Source organism: Cucumis sativus, chromosome 4 (genome assembly GCF_000004075.3).
Source record: "Cucumis sativus cultivar 9930 chromosome 4, Cucumber_9930_V3, whole genome shotgun sequence".
Classification (NCBI taxonomy): Eukaryota; Viridiplantae; Streptophyta; class Magnoliopsida; order Cucurbitales; family Cucurbitaceae; genus Cucumis; species Cucumis sativus.
This window is the reverse complement of record NC_026658.2, coordinates 1,451,804-1,471,303: the sequence shown is the minus strand read 5'-3', so window position 1 is coordinate 1,471,303 and position 19,500 is coordinate 1,451,804. Positions and strand designations below refer to the sequence as shown.

Genomic DNA, 19,500 nt, shown 5'->3' with positions numbered 1-19,500 from the left:
CGAGGTGTCATTTAGGTTTGTAAGTCAAATTAATATCATTTTCCCCCCAAGGCTAATTTCAATGTCGATCAAGTCCAAGTACTTGGTTTGTTTCTGCTAATCTTTCATTTTTAAATTCTTCATATTGTAATGGTAGAAGACTAATTGCTGCAAAGGTTTGAAAGTTAGAAATACATTTTAAAAACAAAACATCAACAATTTCTATAAAAAGTTTTCTTTGCTTATAAAATGTTTAAAAAGCTAATTTGTAATTACATTCATACTCTTAAAATTAAGCTCTCAATCTTATTAAAAAAAATTAATTCAACATTTACCATTTATAAGTCAAATTTTTACAATAGTTGTAAGCTTAAAAAGTCCAATTTCATTTGAAAACAATTGCAACTACTATCATATCGTATTTTAGAAGTAGTTTCTACAATTTGCCCTAAACTTAAGGAAGAGGAGAGGGGTGAAATAATTATGAGTGAAATTATTAATAATCAATATCAGTCCATATGATGGATTTGCAAAATTCAAAGACAAGAAATACAAAGTGGAAAGAAAACTACAAAGCTCCCCATAAATGCGCACAGTTTCAATACAACAAATATTTCAATGGGAAGGCCAAGTAGTTTGTAAATTATGTCTCACAGCAGAATCACAATGTCCTTTGGACCAACTGGAGCTACTTGGACTGCCTAACCACCACCCTCATAGCTCATCCTGCAACACCAATCACTTATTCAGCTACTTCTTTCTTGTAAATTCCATAGACGACTAACTAAATTAGTTTTCATAAATTGATCCTGGAATTTAATATTTTTCAATGTTTTCATATACTGAATCATTTCTCATTCATGCCAGAAGTGAGAGGTTACTTCATATTTCTAAGACCATTATAATTTAAATCTTAATGTTTTTGTCAATAGTTGGGAGGGGCAACTTACATGGTAGTAGTCATCGATGTCATGTCGATCCTGCAAATCCAAATTTCAAGATTAGACTAAACTGTTCGATTGCATGTGTGCGCTAAACTGAAACAATCAAATCTCTCTGTTAAGAGTATTTGCTAATTTATACTTATCTTCACTTTTCCTCTTTATTACAAGATTTTACTATTTCCTAAATGGTCCGCATCCCAAACATGAACTTTTATAACCAATCATCAGCTTAAAGTAGTTTGTGCTCTCAATACATACTGATATAACCAACACATGGTAAAAGCAATTGATTATAGTAACTAAGTTGGACTCCAAAGACCCCTTCTATGAAAAAACTAAATACACTAATGGGTTTATTAGCAGCTCTATGATCACTAAATTCGGTTTAAAATGAATTGCAAGAACTTTGAAACAAGGAAAAGGATCCCACGTCATCCAATACATATTACCTATGGAAAGTTTGGTTTATTGTTTACCTAAGCAGGCAAGAAAAACTTATCACCCAAAAAAATGAAGGAAAACTAATCAGGTATAAAGCTAACAAATTCTTGCCTATTAGAAGAAAGACATAGTGAAAAGATTAAATACTTTCAGAAAGCCGATATAATAAATCACTCCACCTCTTCGGTGGCTGTAAATCTCAAAAGGGGTAAGAAGGGTAATGTAGATGATAAATTATAGATGAGAAATGTTCAGCTAGAGATATACCCTTCGATAATGCCGCCGCCTATCTCTATGACGATAGTCTCGCTCCCTTCTTCTCTTTTCACCTTCCTCTCGAGCCCTTTGAGCCTCCTATATTGGCTCGATGTATATTAAATTGAAGAAATTAAGAATTCATGTTGTGTTATGTCATCGTGCAATGAAACCAGCAAGACTTCTCACCTTTTCTTCCCTAGCCTTCCTTTCTTTTTCTGCTTCCTCAAAAGCTTCCTTTTCAGCCTGAAATTGTGAACACATTGAATTGACAACTCGTCATTCAATCACAACTACTGTTCTTTTATTTTTCTCTCTTCTTCCTCCTCGTAGATTTTCTTTTTCACATTTTGATTCTGACAACTCGTCAATAAATCAAATTTAAAGACTCCTCCTACTTGAGACTGTCCAAAAAGAAATTTCCAGTAAATGAAATATATACCTCCTTAATCCTAGCAAACGTATCATCAACAACTTCCTTTGCATATTGGGGGTCATCGCATATCAAAATGTTGTCAAAAACTGATCCAGCTTTTACCTGCAAAATATTAATTCGTCATCAGACGCTAAGCAGATACTACGCAACATAGTTAAAAAGATCAGTTAGTTGGGTCAGTATTAAACTTCAACTAGAATACAGAACAAATCCGCTGACAAATCTGAAATAACAACAATTAACCAAACACGACAACGGGATTAATTTTCAATTTTACTCCGAATTAATAAACTTTTGGAAAGGGAAACAAAAACAAATCATGATATCTACCTGCCAAACTTCAATGCCCACATACTTTATTGGTTTTAGCACGTAAAGATTAGGATCGTCCTCAAACTCTGGATAAATAAAACAGCAAAATGAAGAAAAAACATATATATTAATATGGATGTTTTTTAATGAGAAAAAAAATTGTAAACTTGGCTAGCATATAAGATCGTTCTTAAAACAGAACTCTAACAATTGAATAAAATAATAGCCCCAAAGAAACAACCCGGAGAGACTATGAGGTCATGATTATGTACCACTAGTAACTGTTTTACTGTTTTACCAGTTATCTGAAACATTGAAATAGACAGGTCCATTTTCAAGCAAGCAATAGAAAAGCCTAAAAATACATTCATTAAGCTTCCACATGAACGCTAAGGCACTTCTTTTGTCACAAATTGCTTCATCTGTCTCTATCTGACCAGCTGACAAGAAACATACCTGGATTATCAATCCATGTAGCCTTCCATTTTCCCTTGTAATTGGGGTTCTTGATTTTCTGTATAGCATGCCATAAGATAAATGAGAACTTGTACAGAACACATTACAGTGAGCATATATAGGAAAGCACTTTAGTCACCTTACGCTTCCACGGTCCCTTGTATGCTGGATTTGGAACCTTGGGAGCCTTCCATATGCCATCCTCATCCTCGTCCCACGTATCAGGCTATTTAGAAATATCAAAGAGATCAAGTACATCAAAAGAGCAAATAACTTACATAGAAAAAATTTTCCAACAAAATTTGTAAATACTAAATCCCGTAAGCAATTAGGGAAGTATGAAGACTTCATGAGACTACATTATGTATGCAAAATTATCAACAAACCTCTTTAGCCTTTGGATCAGGAATCTCGGATGGAATTGAATCATATCCCTAAATAAAAGAATGAAAAAATTTATTGAAAGCAATGAAATACAGCAATCTGCTACCATCAGGTAAATGTGTTGCTAAATACCTCCGGTTTAGCATCATTAGGATCTTCAATGTATTCTCTGTCATCCCAGTCAGCAGGCTGTAAGGTATTGGGAATTTTAGAACTGTAAAATGCATATTTGCAAGAAAACTATTCGGCAGATCTCAGATAATAAACTATGAAATTTTAAAACCAAAAGGTGGAACAAAGAAGCAAGTTGTAGGTATAATCTAATACATACAACTTATACGAGGACTTCCATGGTTCAGGCAGATAATGTTGAACCAGAATAAGACCTTATTTTTTTCCACATTATAGGATCATATTTATAATAACTACTCATAAATCCCACCTAATAGTATATATATTTAAAATTACAGTCTCCAAAGAGCACCTTTTTCGCCTTAACATCTTTGATTTTCCTAGGTGGCAGGATGTCCCAATCACTGTACATGCTTCCAGAATCTCGTTCTCGATTATCAACAAGTATACTGTAACTAGCATCAGGCCTAAGAATGAATGTGTAGAAGTGAGTTAACTTGTCTGTTTCACATTGCAAATCCTTCTTTATGGGATAATTCTGCCCCTGGTAAGAAAGTATCGCATGGAGTTTTTTCGTCTGCGTACCACATAAATCTGGCCCAAACATCATACTGCAAAAAAGAAGGTCTAGAATAAGATGTTTTCATTTGTTGTTAATTTTTTATAATACGTTTTTATACAGACAACTTAAAGACCATTTAGAGTTCACAAAATAGAAAAAAGAAACAGATGAAACTCTACAGGCAAAAACATGTTAGATTTTTATAATAAGTTTTGGCATGCATCTTGCATAAATGAGCTCTCAAAGAACTAAGAGAACTTGACTCAGTCGCCATGGAAAATCACCTCAAAAGGCAAGAGTCGGTTCCACTGAGATTATATTTGTAGAAAGCAAAGAAAAGTCGTTTGTTTTGGTGGTTGATGTCAATGGCATTGAATGTCTGTACTCTCATTTATTGCTTCTAAGGTAAGAGATGTCTGGTATTGAGGTAATCACAGTTGGGGTTGGGGTGAAGATATGATAAGAAAACTTGAAATGATAGCTAGAACGGCCTTCCAAACCTGAATTTACTCCATCAGGAATGTAACGCGGCAGGTTTTCCTATCATTTAGGTTTAGCTTGTCCACTTCTGGAACAAAGCCCCCTTTGTTTGAGGTTTTCACCAACCAAATAACATAATCCTTAAGGATTTCATTGAGGACAACGGAAGAAGGCAGAAGAAGCTTCGATTGCTAGGCAAAAAAAGAGGAAGGGAAGAGAGTGGGTTAAAAGTAAAGACTCCAAGCATTCTTTGAATTTCCATTTTCCTACTTTCGATTTGCCAACTCATTCTCTGTTTAAGGATTGCTTGATTACCATGCATGCATGTGTTCTTTAACAAAACTAACAATTCCAACAATTACAACATTAAGCATCAAGAGGTGTTACTCATTCAAGTTAGTGACAAAGAAAGAGATATAACCAGACCTGTAAGGGGTATCGCCACCATATTTCTTCTGATTGACATAACCAGAATGAAGCTTAAGGTACCCGCCACCACATTCAATCTCCTGTTCGAATTTTATAGAATACTGGACCACTAGAGTTCTGTTCTCATTGGTGAACTCCGGTATCTTTGCAGATATGGCAAAATGCTTAGCATCATTGTAAGTCTGAATGCCTGCAAACCAATCATCATCAGCCTCTGCTTAAAATCTGAATATAGGTAAAAATGCCATTTTGGTCTTGAACTTTGAAACCTCTTTTCCAAACAAAACTTTCACCTCTTTCATTCTTCCCCCTATAAATTTTGAACATATATTCAAATGGTGTGTTCCAAATACACAGACCAATTTAACCAAGAAAATACCATAGCTTGAAGAACAATTTTAAAATCAGTTTCCAAAGAAAAAACCTACAAGTTAGTAACTTAGTATAATTGGGCCTAAGCTAGAAATATACACCTGACCTTTTTAAAAAAAAAAAAAAAGAAAGAAAGAGAATCATAAAAATCTCATCACGTATCAAATGATCAGCTATTGATAACAAAGTAACCCATAATAAATACCTTTGTCATCTGGATCTCCAGCCCATTTTCCGCCTGTGTGCTTAAAAGTCCCAGCTTTCCCTTCACTTCTTTTCCAGTCAGATAAGACCCAACGGCTCTTCCATCCATCTACCCCCACAGGAAAAAAAAGAAAGAAAAAAAAAAAAACCATTACGTATTTAAATCCAGATTACAAACCTTAAACGTCCTTCAAGTTTCCAAAAATACAGCATTCAATTACATCCAAAAGTGGCAAAGAAACGCAATACAAAAACGGACTACATTCTAAAAACAGGCACAAACAAAACCATCAAAATCAGAAAGTCCATTTCCAAAACATAACAACAACAACAAAATAATAAAAAAACCTAAATCGGCCAGTGCGAACATCCATCTCCGAAAAGCGGATCGTACACCGTACATTTAACTAAAGTCACTCCGAGAAAAAAAAGGAAAAAGAAAACAAAGAAGAAGAAAAAGAGAAGAGGAGAGATTGTAAATTTTACCTTCGAATCTCTCTTCGAAGAAAATTTCAGAGAGAGCAGAGTGGAAAGTGAAGACGGAATTGATGAGCAGAAGTGAAATGAAAAGCTTGACGGAAGGAAGAAAGTGGAGATTGGGATTGGGAGTAAACTCCTCCATTTGTGAAAGCGAGTCAAGGAAGTCAATAGAGCAAAAGGTGATGTACAGAGGAGGAAGAAGAAGAAGAAGAAAGATGGGAAGTTAAATAGAACAAATAAAATTCATAGTTTTTTGGTTCGTTGCTTTGAATACTACATAGTCAATTAATTCATTACAATTTCTCTAATCATATCAATCTTAACCAAATTTTCATTCCAACTATTTTAAATAACAATCTCTTTTTTTCTTCCACTATATTAAAGAAAACATTTTTCACATATTAATTACAAATACTTTTTAAATAATATTGTTAGAAAAATATTTATAAAGATACCAAAATTGGAAGAGAGTGTTAAACAATGTTTGTTTAGTGATAAATAATATTATATATGTCTGGTAATATCTATCAACATTTATTATTTATAAATATAGAACAATTTAACATAGATAGTGATACAACGTCTATGACTAATACACAATGATAATCTTTTATATTAGTTGAGTATGCAATTCAGGAGTACTTGACGTTTTTATTATATCGATACAATTTTCATCCATTGTTACAAATTATGTTTTAAATAAATCATTAGTGGTTTTATCCCATCAACATGATGATTGCTCTCAAGTTCACTATCCTAAGCAAGGTGACACATGATGACAACTATGTGGAAATCGTAGATGAGATTCACGTTTTAATCACCTATTTTTGTCAATATTTTTTACTTTTAACCTGTTTTTTTCTGCCATTTATTTATATTTCACCTTATTTTAAGAATAAATTAACCAATATCCATCATTAAATAATTATTTAAAAATAGTTTGAACTATACCATTGTATTTTCTTAAAGAAAGTCTTTATAAAAAATAGAATTTCATAAGTAGTAAAAAAATTCACATTAAACCTCCAAACTATTTAATGTAACTAAGCTAAAAAGAAAACTTGACAATAGAGTAAAAGAAAAAATTGATAGCATTCATTTATGCATAAGTTAATAAGGTGTAATTAATTATGTGATTTCATAAAACAACCGACCAAAAATTATATGATAGGAATATAGCCCAACCAAATTTTTGTCGAGTAAAAATTGACTCTCAGAACGAATCATGTTTTAAGATAAAAGTAAGTTTATCCGTTCATTCTATCTATTAATCTCTTAACCTACTAAATTAATCAATTTAAATTTTTTAAAACAAAATAGTGCATGAATAATTTTTACATGGAATCATTAGAGAGTGTCCAGACTTATAAAAATTTAAAAATTTAATTGACTCAAATTATAAATTTTATAGTTAAAATGAAATATGAAATAAATTAATACATTTAAGAAAATTTAAATATTAAATTGATACAATTAAACGTTTAAATCAATGTCCAAATATATAAATTGATATTTTACTCTAAAATTAAGTGTGTAATAATATTCTTAAATAACTAAAAATATAGAAAAATTAATGAACGGTAGACTTCTACTATAAAGAGTTAAATAACAACTTTACCATTAAGCTAACTACTAATGTTGAAATATAATTATAGTTATATATATATAATTTTTTAAAAATAATATATTTTACAAAATATTCTCATCGTTATAGTGATAGAATTTAAAATTTTGTTATATGTTGTAAATATTTTAATTTATTTTGCTATATAGAAGAGAATTTGAGTTCTTCTGAATATAAACTAAACGTCGAACACAATATAAGTTATTGATATTAGAGATTTAATTATTTAAAAATAAGAATTAAATAAGAGAAGTTATGAAAAATAACAAAAATATTTACTAAAAAAATAGAATTTTTGAATTTTTGTGTTGAAATGAACGTAAATAAATAGTTTATAAAATTTTTGGAAAAAAAATCCTAAGAAACAAAAAAAATATGGTTTGGTTGTACGTTTAATTTGATTGGAGGAAGAAAGGAATTAAAACGTAAGAGAGTCCTAGATGGCAGGTTATGATTGGGAGAAAGGCAAGGTGGGTAGCGGTGATTGGTCGGTTGATGGGAAGAACACGTCGGCGAAGAGCGTAAGTGAATGGGAAAGTGGGAGTTGACGAGAAGACGAAGACCAATCGCCGAAGAAACGACTTAGACTCCTTCATTACATACACAACACTTAAATATATAGATAGAGACATGGAAAAGATATACATCACAATGGAAGATGATGAGAAAAATGCTATCTAAAAGCACTTCTTTTCAAATCAACCAAACTATTTCAAAAAGATGTCGAAACAGTAAAAGCATTCTGTTGCATTCTGTTCCATGAACTTATTTGTTTTGTTTCATTACAATTCTTAAATTTCAAGATATATAATTCAACAATTTAGTGACTAAATTTATAAAAATGAATCCTACTTGGACTGTACATACGTTTTTTTTCATTATATTTTGTTACTCAATCGATCACTTTATCTTGTGATGCCAAATACGTATAATTAGTTTAAACAACGTGTTTTCTTATACTTTTGATTACTCACGCGCGACTCCATATATCTTTTCTAATTACAAATTTACATCACCTTCAATGTTCTCACCAATCATTCCATTCATGTGAAACACCATAATGGTTCATATATTGTTTTCTAACAAAGTTTTTAAAATTTCAATGTATGGTTTATAAACTTCACGTCTATGTGTTGTTCCATATTTATAGAACTTTGATTGATTCTATAGATAAGTGTTGTTAAGTCGACAAATAAGAAAATAGAAAAATGTAAAATAGTATAAAGTCATCTCACATATTTATATGGTACATATTATCAATGTATTAGCTTTGTCACGTGTAGAGAAGAACAGTTTTTTTAGAATAATTCATAATACAACATCGAGGGTGTTTCTAAGGATAAAAAGTTGATACAACACATCTCTCTAAATCCTAGAGTAAAACACATAAATAAAATAAAGATTGACAAAGTACGAGATTACATATTTGGTTATTCGAAGTGTTAGAAGACAGATTTAAAGTTTTCTAACAATAAATTTAGGCTATATAAACCTAAGGCCAAGACGAGAGTAACAATGACCTAAACTTAGTGAAAACTAAGTTTGGATTGAGTAAATCCCAAAAATCAACAAGGCCTAAAGAAAATTGTTGTCCATAAAGAACCATCAATGACCAAAATAACAACGTGCACGGTTTTAGGTTGACCTCTCAAATGGTGGTCAACAAAAAGTACAAAAAAACGTTAAAAAAAAATGCTAACCCAAGAATGGGTGAGCATGATAACTCCAAAAACTGAACAGATCAATTTTCGAAGGTAATTGGTCAAAGATAAGGAGAAGTTCGATTGGTTATCAATTTGGAAAACTTTCAAACCGACAATCTTTTTAAAAAATTTCAAAAACTTAAACCGACTGATTCACATATCATTCTACATTTTTATGATTGAGGTCGTTTCGAATATTTACCCCACCAATAGACAATTCGATGATGAGTTGATAAAAAAACCAATATCGACTAATACACACCCCTACCTTACATCTCATACGAGATTAGCAAATTAACCGACTCGATGTATAGAGTTGAGATGGCTAATTTGGTTAAAGAGTTGTGGGTCAGCAAAGAAAGGTGTGGCTTCCACTTTGGAAAAGCCCATCTAGTTAGGTGTAAAGAAGTGAAGATTTGAATTATTATTTTTACCAACTTTTTCCTTTTGTAAAATTATAACCTTTTTGCAACAACGAGGGTGAGTGCTTCTAAAAGATTTTTTCTCACGATGTTCAAATGATCAACAACAAGAAAAATAAATACAACACCCGAATGATTATCGATCTACTAACAAGCAACGGTAAATTAGATCTCAAAATTTTCAATTATTTTTCTTAGACAATAGTCAATATTTAAGTTCAGGGTTTTCTTTGTCAAGATAAAATATGTTTCTACTTTCTAATCTATTTGTTTCTATATGAAAAATTTATAAATTGAAATGCTACTAACAATTAGCGATAATACTCCAAACTATCGAATCTCAATGCTAAAGGTCACATTATTTTCTTAGATATATATGGTTCATTTAAGTTTTTTAGTTGCTTGATTCTTCTTGGAATGACCTAAAAGTGTATGCATTTCTCAATATAGTTCATATCTCATTAGTTACAAAATGAACCAACAATGGTAAAGATCAACCATATTCAAGGTATAGAAAATCTCAACTTACCTTTGTGGATTAAAACATGATTCAAATAGTTTCTACCTCCCTATCAATCATGGAACTCGAGCATATGATATAAGACATATACATTCATAGAAGTGAGTGGCGGCGACGGTGAAGTTGGGCCATTTTCATTCCAAACAGTCGCCTCGTTTCTATGGTTTTTATCGTATACACTGTGTGTTTCAACTTGGTATTTTGAGGCGCATGATCAGGTCATTTGGTTACCGCCTAAAGCTACCATGTTCATCTTTCAGAGCGCATTACAACTATTGTGCTACAAAAAGCAATCTTTGTTATCGCTTCTCTGCACAGGCTGCTCTGCCTCAGCAATGGACGACGAGTATCGGCGACCCACCGAGGCCAGAGTTCGATTCTTATTCCTATGCTGCTCTGCTCCAAGACTGTATCCAAAGCGGTGATTTAAATTTAGGAAAACTCATTCATTGTAAGATTGTGAAAGAAGGTGGTTGTGTGGACTTGTTTGCTTTCAATGTCCTTCTCAATGCTTATGTGAAACTTGGGTTGTTGTCCGATGCCAGAATGGTGTTCGATGAAATGCCCGAGAGAAATACTGTTTCGTTTGTGACGCTAATTCATGGGTATGCGCAGTCTAATAAATTCATTGAGGCATTTGAGTTGTTTGCTAGACTACACGGTGAAGGTCATGAGCTCAATCCGTTTGTTTTCACTACTGTTTTAAAGTTGCTTGTTAGTATGGAATGGGCAGAATTGGGACGTATTGTCCATGGTTGTGTACTTAAAGTTGGGTATGGTTCTAATACTTTTATTGGGACTGCTCTTATCGATGCTTACTCTGTTTCTGGCTGTGTTAGTATGGCTAGAGAAGTATTTGATGAGATTAGTTCTAAGGATATGGTATCTTGGACTGGGATGATTGCTTCTTATGCCGAAAATGATTGTTTCTCTGAAGCGTTGGAATTCTTCTCACAGATGAGGGTAGCTGGATTCAAGCCAAATAATTTTACTTTTGCTGGTGTGCTTAAGGCCTGTCTTGGCCTGCAGAATTTTGATGCAGGGAAGACGGTTCATTGTTCTGTTTTAAAAACAAATTATGAGCGAGATCTTTATGTAGGAGTTGGGCTACTTGAACTGTACACTAGGTGTGGTGATAATGATGATGCTTGGCGAGCATTTGGGGATATGCCTAAAAACGATGTGATTCCATGGAGTTTCATGATTTCAAGATTTGCGCAAAGTGGTCAATCTGAAAAGGCTTTGGAAATTTTTTGTCAAATGAGGAGAGCTTTTGTTATACCCAATCAATTTACATTTTCTAGTGTGCTCCAAGCTTCTGCAGACATTGAGAGTTTAGATTTGAGTAAAACAATTCATGGACATGCACTTAAGGCCGGACTATCTACTGATGTGTTTGTATCCAATGCCCTTATGGCTTGCTATGCTAAGTGTGGGTGTATTGAACAATCTATGGAACTATTTGAGGCGTTATCGGACAGAAATGATGTTTCTTGGAACACAATTATTGTAAGCTATGTGCAGTTGGGTGACGGGGAGAGGGCATTGAGTCTGTTTTCCAACATGCTTAGATACCAAGTGCAGGCAACTGAAGTGACTTACTCTAGCATCCTCCGTGCTTGTGCTACTCTTGCTGCCTTAGAACTTGGACTTCAGGTTCATTGCTTGACAGCTAAAACCATCTATGGCCAAGATGTTGCGGTTGGTAATGCTTTGATAGATATGTATGCCAAGTGTGGTAGCATTAAAGATGCTCGTTTTATGTTTGACATGTTGGATCTACGAGACAAAGTTTCCTGGAATGCTATTATCTGTGGATATTCTATGCATGGTCTAGGAGTGGAGGCAATAAAAATGTTTAATCTTATGAAAGAAACAAAGTGCAAACCGGACGAGTTGACTTTTGTTGGTGTCTTGTCAGCCTGTAGTAACACCGGCCGGTTAGATGAAGGAAAACAGTATTTTACTTCGATGAAACAGGATTATGGGATTGAACCATGTATGGAGCATTATACCTGTATGGTGTGGCTTATGGGGAGGTCAGGTAATCTTGATCAGGCCGTGAAGTTTATTGAAGATATCCCTTTTGAGCCCAGTGTAATGATTTGGCGTGCTTTACTTGGGGCTTGTGTAATTCACAATGATGTTGAATTGGGAAGAATTTCTGCTCAGCGCGTGCTTGAGTTGGAACCTCGAGATGAAGCAAGCCATGTATTATTGTCCAACATCTATGCAAGGGCGAGAAGGTGGGGTAATGTGGCTTATGTTAGAAAGCATATGAAAAGAAAAGGAGTAAAGAAGGAGCCTGGATTAAGTTGGATTGAGAACCAGGGTAATGTTCATTGTTTTACCGTGGCCGATACTTCACATGCTGACCTGAAGTTAATCAATGGGATGCTTGAATTTTTAAACATGAAAACCAGGAAAGCAGGGTATTCTCCTCAGCTTAATGCCGTACTACTTGATGTGGAAGATGATGAGAAGGAGCGTCTCCTTTGGTTACACAGTGAAAGATTAGCCTTGGCTTTTGGGCTGGTTAGGATGCCAGCTGGATGCCCGATTCGCATAATTAAAAATCTCCGTATTTGTGTTGATTGCCATTCTGTAATTAAGTTAATATCGAAGATTGTTGGGCGTGATATTATTGTTAGAGACATGAATCGTTTTCATCACTTTGAGAATGGGTCATGCTCTTGTGCTGACTACTGGTGACCAAAACTTACTTCATTCACGTGGTGCATTTAAATTGAATCACCTAATAAGGAATAACTTGCGAAATTCAAGGTAACTTGTCAACCAGAACTCCTATGGTGTGACTAGTATCTGTTAAAATTATCGAGAAGATAAATAATACACACACACACACATGCATACACCCTAAGCGTAAATAGTAATGCTGACGTTAAGATTTGTCAATTGCAGGTTGCCTATATATGCTGGTAGTAAAATATTAATATATGAGAACGAAGATGACCAAAGCAAGGTGTGTAATACGAGGCAAGAAACAGGTATGGTTGTTCGTCTTTCTGTTTGGTTATTGAGAAACTTGGTGGAAGAATTGGACAAATGGGGAAAAAAGTGAAGGTAGCTTATATGGATTGTTCAAATTTGTTACTTTCCAAACTCAAGATAACTTTAAAGGGATGGGATAGTTTAGGTGTTGACATTTATTATATCTATGTTTAAGCATATTCATAAATGAGAGAAAGCTCTTCGTATCTGGTAGTTCTAAAGATTGGAGAACGGAAGAAGAAGATTAAGATGATATTGAAGAAGAGAGAGACAAAAGAGGAAAAATGGAGAAGTCTTAGACCATAAATTTAAGTAGAGGAGAGAGGAAATGGAAGAGGGAGATGACTAGGTGTAAATAAACAATTTAATTGTGTCCATATACTTCAAAAATAGGACCATGTTTTAAGTGCTTTTATTTTTCTGGAAGGTTAAGGATATAAATGAAATTTTTGTAAGTTTAGGGGTACCTACTTTCAAACGAGGCACAAAGTTCATGGGTCTTAGCTAATGATTTTCATCTATATACTAATGGTTTGGAAACTTCTGACCCCTTTCTGGAAGTTTTTCGGGGTATTATTACAACATTTAAAAGTTCTTTGACAAATACTTTCCAATTATCACAGTGGAATCAACGCAACCAACATTCAATTCAAATAGACTTCAACTGTCATTAAATAAAGAAGACAAGAATAAGGAGAAAGAGAACCAAATTTATAGGGTTCAACCAATGAAGTCTAAATTCACGGTGCAAGGTGGGCTTAATCCTTTATTAATCACCTCACAATGGCAATAACATACATACTGCAAAATGGTGAAGAATGCCTAGCCATCAAGCTCTCGCTAGAGCTCTCTTATGGAAGGGATCGAAGAAGAAGACAGCATCCCCTCTCTCTTGCATCCTCGATTCTAAAACTCACACCAAACCCCACTCTCAAGGTAGCCTTTTCTCTTTCAGCAAATTATTCATTTCTCTTCTACTGGACTTTGTTGACGAGGCTAACATGATGATGTGGAACTAAAATAATTAACCACCCCTTGTTCAGTCAGAACGAGTTCCCGGAACCTAAGGATATTGGCAAAGATTGGCAAAGATTGGCAAAGTTCCAGTGGTAGGATGTTCAATGAATTTGTGGGAACTCTAGTCTCTAGTTAGTGATATATTAGGATAACTCAAATGGCTATTAGAAGGGGTATATTAGTAAGTAGCCAGTAAGTTTGTTAGGGCTTTTAGTTAAAAATAGAGAGAGTGGGCTTGCGAGAAGGTGCCAAGAGTTTTTCCTTTGAAGAATTTGGGAGAGACTAGCCCTTTGAAAGACTAGGTTATCTTGTTACTTTTCTTATGACATTACAACATATTTCCATGTACTTCCCATATTTGAGTGTTTCCTTGTTAGATGGTATCCTATCAGAGTTAAGTAGGCAAATAGTGACAAATTGCGTACTTTTTCATTTTCACATGGACTTCACCAGGATAGACATCTAGCTAGGACTTCAATTCTTCTGCAAATCACCATCTTAAATCAAATATCCAGTAATAAAGAGACTATAAAAATAAACTAACCATGTACCTCTGTTCAACAACTTTAAACAACATTAGCCAATACCTACATTAGGTCACAAAGAACCAAAGATATTGAAGTCTCCAAACCTGTCATGGATTTTGTGAACATATCAACATGATTATTTCAAAGGCAATCTTTTCAAGCCTCTATCTTCATATTTGTCGTATCCATAATTTTGTATGTCAATTTGTTTGATTGTGCCTAGTAGTTTTGACTGTTTCAATGGGTTATAAGTTCCAAAATATCCTCAAGCATATAAGAAATTACTCCCTTCGGCCAAATGACCCCTTTAACAAATTTAGAGTGTTATATACTCTGATTCAGTGATTCAGTGGTAGGTAGAGCCCCTAATGGTTAAAGAGAGATCTCCAATCCTTAGTGTTACCATATAGCTTAAACGCAAAGGAAGTTATAGACCTCTTATAATCCACAGATCCTTCTAAACAATGTACTTTGGGGCCCTCAACCGTGTAAACTAAACCACAATCCTTGGTGCCCTTTCACACTAGCTTAGGATCCATTTTACAACTTCCCATACTTTTCAGGACAACCCATAAACTTGCTAACCACACTAATAATACCAACCACTGCTAGATATAGAAGAGTTTATGTTGTTTTGTACATTAAGCATCCCACCTAAGAAGCAAAGATACAAATAGGAAACATGGATATGACTGCACTCATTCTTTTAAAATCTAAGATACAAGCACAAAAAAGATAAGTGTATTAAATATATATTATTTGCTTACATGATTATACATTTAATACAAATGCTTTTAACAAGTAATCGAGGGATGTCTAACAATTTCCTTTTATATAAAAAAAAAATTTACTCATGTATGAAATTTCAAAAGAGGCCAAAGCCCATTCCAAAGGAGTTACAAAAGAGATCTCAAATTGGTAAAAGGCAAGAAAGGGTGTTAATTTAAGAGATGTTTTGTATTACACCAACTCATAGCAAGAAATATAATGAGCTAAAAAAAACTACCAAAAGAACTTCCCTTATTGTTGAAAAGAGGATTGTTCCTCTCTTTCCAAGTAATCCATAAGAAAGCACGAATCAAACGCATCCAAATAAGTTTCTCGTGACGAAGATGTATATAAAAGCACTTTCAATGTTAATTAGGGAGAGCAATTACCAGCTAAAGGAAGAGAACATCTCTTTCTAAAATCTCTCAGCAAAAAGACAATGGATAAAGAGCTGACTTGTGGATTCTTGTCCAGACTTGCACATAGGACACCGTGAAGGAGAGAGGACCATGTGGGGGAAGCGTCCTTAACAAATGTTGGACTTACTTTGGACTTTGTTCAACTAGTGTTTAAGATACCTATTGCACCAATAAGTAATCGATTTGTATACAACAAATGTCAAGGTGATCAAGTGTAGCCCGACATGGACATAGACATGCTAGCTAAATTAAGGTGTTTGTATTTTTTAGCTTCCCACGGTACTTAAGTAAGGAATCTTGAATCTGTATTTGGTGATTAAACTCTAACTTGAAAGGGCTAAAAGAACTTTTATAGAGTTTGCAACAACTAGAGACCTTTCGACTACTTATCAAGAAAATTTCGTTGTTGTAATTAATAAATAGTCTTCCAGCAGCTGTATCTTTGAAGATTTCTATTCTAACTAGGCCAAGATTCTTCATATCAAATTCTTTACTTAGTTCAACCATTAGATCAACTCAGAGTATCTTTGAAGATTTATGCTAGTTCCTTGGTTATAAGGTTAACATGATCATATCTAGTGTAGGTTAATAACTATTTACTATCTATCTATTTTTAGTTGAATCATTAATAGTCAATTAAGTGTGGATTCAATCCTCATCATTTAACCAATTGAGTTATGCTCGGTTTGTTATCAAAGTCAACGATTAGAATTAGCGTTCTATGGAAAACCAGCTAAAGGGTAACTAATGCCTCAACATATAAAGTGTCGACATCATATAATATAATAGGTTGGTGAACGAGTAATTATGTGTTTACATTACCTATATACTTGTACGTGGCCAAAACTTTATTGAGTTGTGTGGGAATTGGGAAGGTTAAAATGATAAGAGTAGGAAACTATCTTATCAATTGAAAGTGATGTTTTCCCATTCCAATTACTATGCATTTGTTGATATTCGAGTAGAAGAATTGACTACGGAAATTACCTTTACATCTTTTTTTATTTTTATTTTTGCATATGGTATGTCATGTTTGATATTGTGTTAAAAAACTACAGAGAAAAAAGACCCCAAGCTAGAGTACATTTAATATACAGACACGTGTACGTACATATCGTATGTATATGTATTTGTTAAATCATAATTCCAAACTATATATTATATGTTTATATCTAATAGATTTCTAAACTATAGGAAGTGTTTAGGGACATTTTTAAAATAACAAAATTTCAAATTCTATCAATGATGTGATAGACGTCGATAGACTTCTATCAGTGTCTATTAGTGACAATGTTTATCAGTGTTTATCATTATTAATTTTACTTTCAATCCATCAACATTAGTATAAACTTCAACAAGTAAATTGTTGTTTTTAAACAATATACATTTTCGGAGTCTTCTTGTTATACAACTCAAGATTTGGTGGACAACTTCAAAGTGAATTGATCCTAGTAAGTGCACTAATTGACATACGTTTTGTTCATTGCAAAAGTTCATCAAGTATGTTGTGAGACAAATCTTTTTAGCACTATCTAGACTCATCCTTAAAAATTGGGATGCAATAATTGTGGCCAGATGTTGGGGGCAACTTGACTAGTGAAGAAATCAAAAGCTTTTAACTACTTTTCCAAATCATTCAAGGTATTCTTGATCTTGGAGATTGTTTAAGCCTACATTAGAATTTTCTTTACCAGAGATTATGTTGTTCTTCAGGAGATCATCAATTTCAACTAAACAGTACTTTCTTTCAAGGGTCACTGTTGAAAAAAGATATATATATTTTTTATACTGATATGGTGAAGGGACCCTTAGTTTGTTTTATTTAATAGTGTTTTGGTTCTTTGATTGACACTTTGGCAATACATTTATATATGTGCTAAGCCTTCACATTAATGAAATGAGCAGAGTTTATTTACAATTGGTGTAATAACTTAAAATTACTGTATGAAGATGATTAATTTTAGCAACTAAGAGTAAAAGTTTTCTAGGCAATCAATCTAACAAATTTACTTAATTAGATTCTTTTGCAATTAGTTTGACTTTCTTTTGTCTGACAATTCTACTATTTTCCATTTAGACTTCTTGAATGTTTGATTGGTGTACGATTATTGTAAAAGTAAAAATTCTATGACTATTTGACCATTTTTATACGAGATATAGTTCCATGTTATTCGTCACGTGAAGATCTAAAATATTAATCACATTATAAATGAAAATGAAATATGAAACAGTCAACACAAAATTAATATTTTTTTTTGTTTGATTGAGCCTAAAATCAAGGAGGTATCATGAGAAAGGAATACAACTATTGACCAAAATCAAGAAAAAGTGTAAATGAAAAGTTGAATAGAATTGGATGGTAGAGCAAATTCAATCTTTGAATGTTCTTAATTACATGCATTCCCATATGAAAGAAAAGGGAAAAACAAGAAAGTGAAAGCCCATCCAACATTTTGATTTATTTGGAACCTTTCCTTATAAGATACATAAATTGTGTTGACTTCATTGGATGTGTTTTTAGATATAGTAGAGAACAATTTTTGTTCCAATTCTCTTCTAAAAAGGAAGATAAAGAGAGGGAAAATCCTAAAATGACATACGAGATGTTTGTTCACCTTGTTTTCCATTCTTTTTTTTTTGGTTGACATTGAGTTAAATATTAAACCGTCTTATCTCGAGATTGATTTGAATATCGGTTGACATATGACATGTGATATATCGAAAATGTAGACGACACCATATTCTTTGCACGAGCATTTTCTTTGCTAATAGGGTTGAAAGAGTGATGCCAACTTAATGTCTGTCAAAAAAATGCTGTGCACATCAGTATAATATACTGTGCCCTTTAGTTCACCATTATTTTTTTGTAAGGGGATGTGCTCTAAAGACGCAATTATGATTTGATTTCTTAGACTTTCATATATTTGTTTTTTTAGTTAAATTTCATTTTTGTTAATTTAATATATTTGTAAAATTTAAGTATGGTTATCTATATCAACTTTAATATTATAACCCATACTCAATAGGGTACGGGAACTTCAATAATGTCATACTATTGAAGTATAAATATGTCCCATCAACTTCGAGTTTTACCCAAGTACTCGACCCGAACAAGATGTGTGCTTTTGAACTATACTCTTTAAGTTTTTTTTCTCACATGAAGAATGATCTAAAGCTTGGCTACTCATGTATGTGCAAATTGTTTAAAGAGAACGTTCTTGAAGTAAAGTTGAGTGTAATTGCAAACACTCATTCCATATAGTACATATGTTGCAAATTTAATGGATGGAAATAATGATAGAAAAGGGAGAAAAGATATATATGGTGGGACTGTGTTGAGAAGACTCTTCTTACATTTGAAGTCAGGTGCATGAGTGAGAGAGAGATTATTTTGTTATTGAAAAAAAAGGTGAAACGAGAGAAAAAAAAATTGTCATAGTCTCTGTTCTCACTATATATTCTTGTCTCATCTTAAACAACTCTTTAATGGATAACAAACCTCTTCATGCTATTTTTAAAAGAAAGTTGACGTGACAATCAAATGAGAAAAGTACATGATATTAAGTTTCATCGATCACATTGACATTTTTCTATCAATATTTATACATTTTTATTGCATTTG

At 33.2% G+C, this 19,500-nt stretch overlaps 2 protein-coding genes across 5 annotated transcripts; one reads left to right on the top strand and one right to left on the bottom strand.

The window, feature by feature from the left end:
- Nucleotides 1–452: 452 nt before the first annotated feature.
- LOC101203114 (calreticulin-3) lies at nucleotides 453–6,113 on the bottom strand. The gene is made up of 14 exons (XM_004152104.3): nucleotides 5,873–6,113; nucleotides 5,388–5,495; nucleotides 4,808–5,000; nucleotides 3,692–3,950; nucleotides 3,340–3,396; nucleotides 3,210–3,257; nucleotides 2,963–3,049; nucleotides 2,824–2,881; nucleotides 2,386–2,453; nucleotides 2,062–2,157; nucleotides 1,809–1,865; nucleotides 1,632–1,718; nucleotides 930–959; nucleotides 453–705 (listed from the first exon to the last, which is right to left on the bottom strand). The coding sequence occupies exons 1-14, from the start codon at nucleotides 6,006–6,008 to the stop codon at nucleotides 694–696; spliced, it is 1,296 nt and encodes a 431-aa protein (XP_004152152.1). The 5' UTR covers nucleotides 6,009–6,113; the 3' UTR covers nucleotides 453–693.
- A 3,906-nt stretch (nucleotides 6,114–10,019) lies between these two features.
- LOC101203356 (putative pentatricopeptide repeat-containing protein At5g13230, mitochondrial) lies at nucleotides 10,020–17,845 on the top strand. 4 transcript variants are annotated; one of them, XM_031884473.1, is made up of 4 exons: nucleotides 10,020–12,919; nucleotides 13,058–13,143; nucleotides 13,771–14,083; nucleotides 15,934–17,845. In XM_031884473.1, exon 1 carries the CDS (start codon nucleotides 10,346–10,348, stop codon nucleotides 12,845–12,847), a length of 2,502 nt encoding a protein of 833 aa, XP_031740333.1. In that variant the 5' UTR covers nucleotides 10,020–10,345; the 3' UTR covers nucleotides 12,848–12,919; nucleotides 13,058–13,143; nucleotides 13,771–14,083; nucleotides 15,934–17,845. The 4 variants fall into 4 exon arrangements, with proteins under 4 accessions (XP_031740333.1, XP_031740334.1, XP_031740332.1 ...); XM_031884474.1 differs by lacking the exon at nucleotides 13,771–14,083; XM_031884472.1 differs by lacking the exon at nucleotides 15,934–17,845 and having other exon boundaries at nucleotides 13,771–14,602.
- Nucleotides 17,846–19,500: the final 1,655 nt, after the last annotated feature.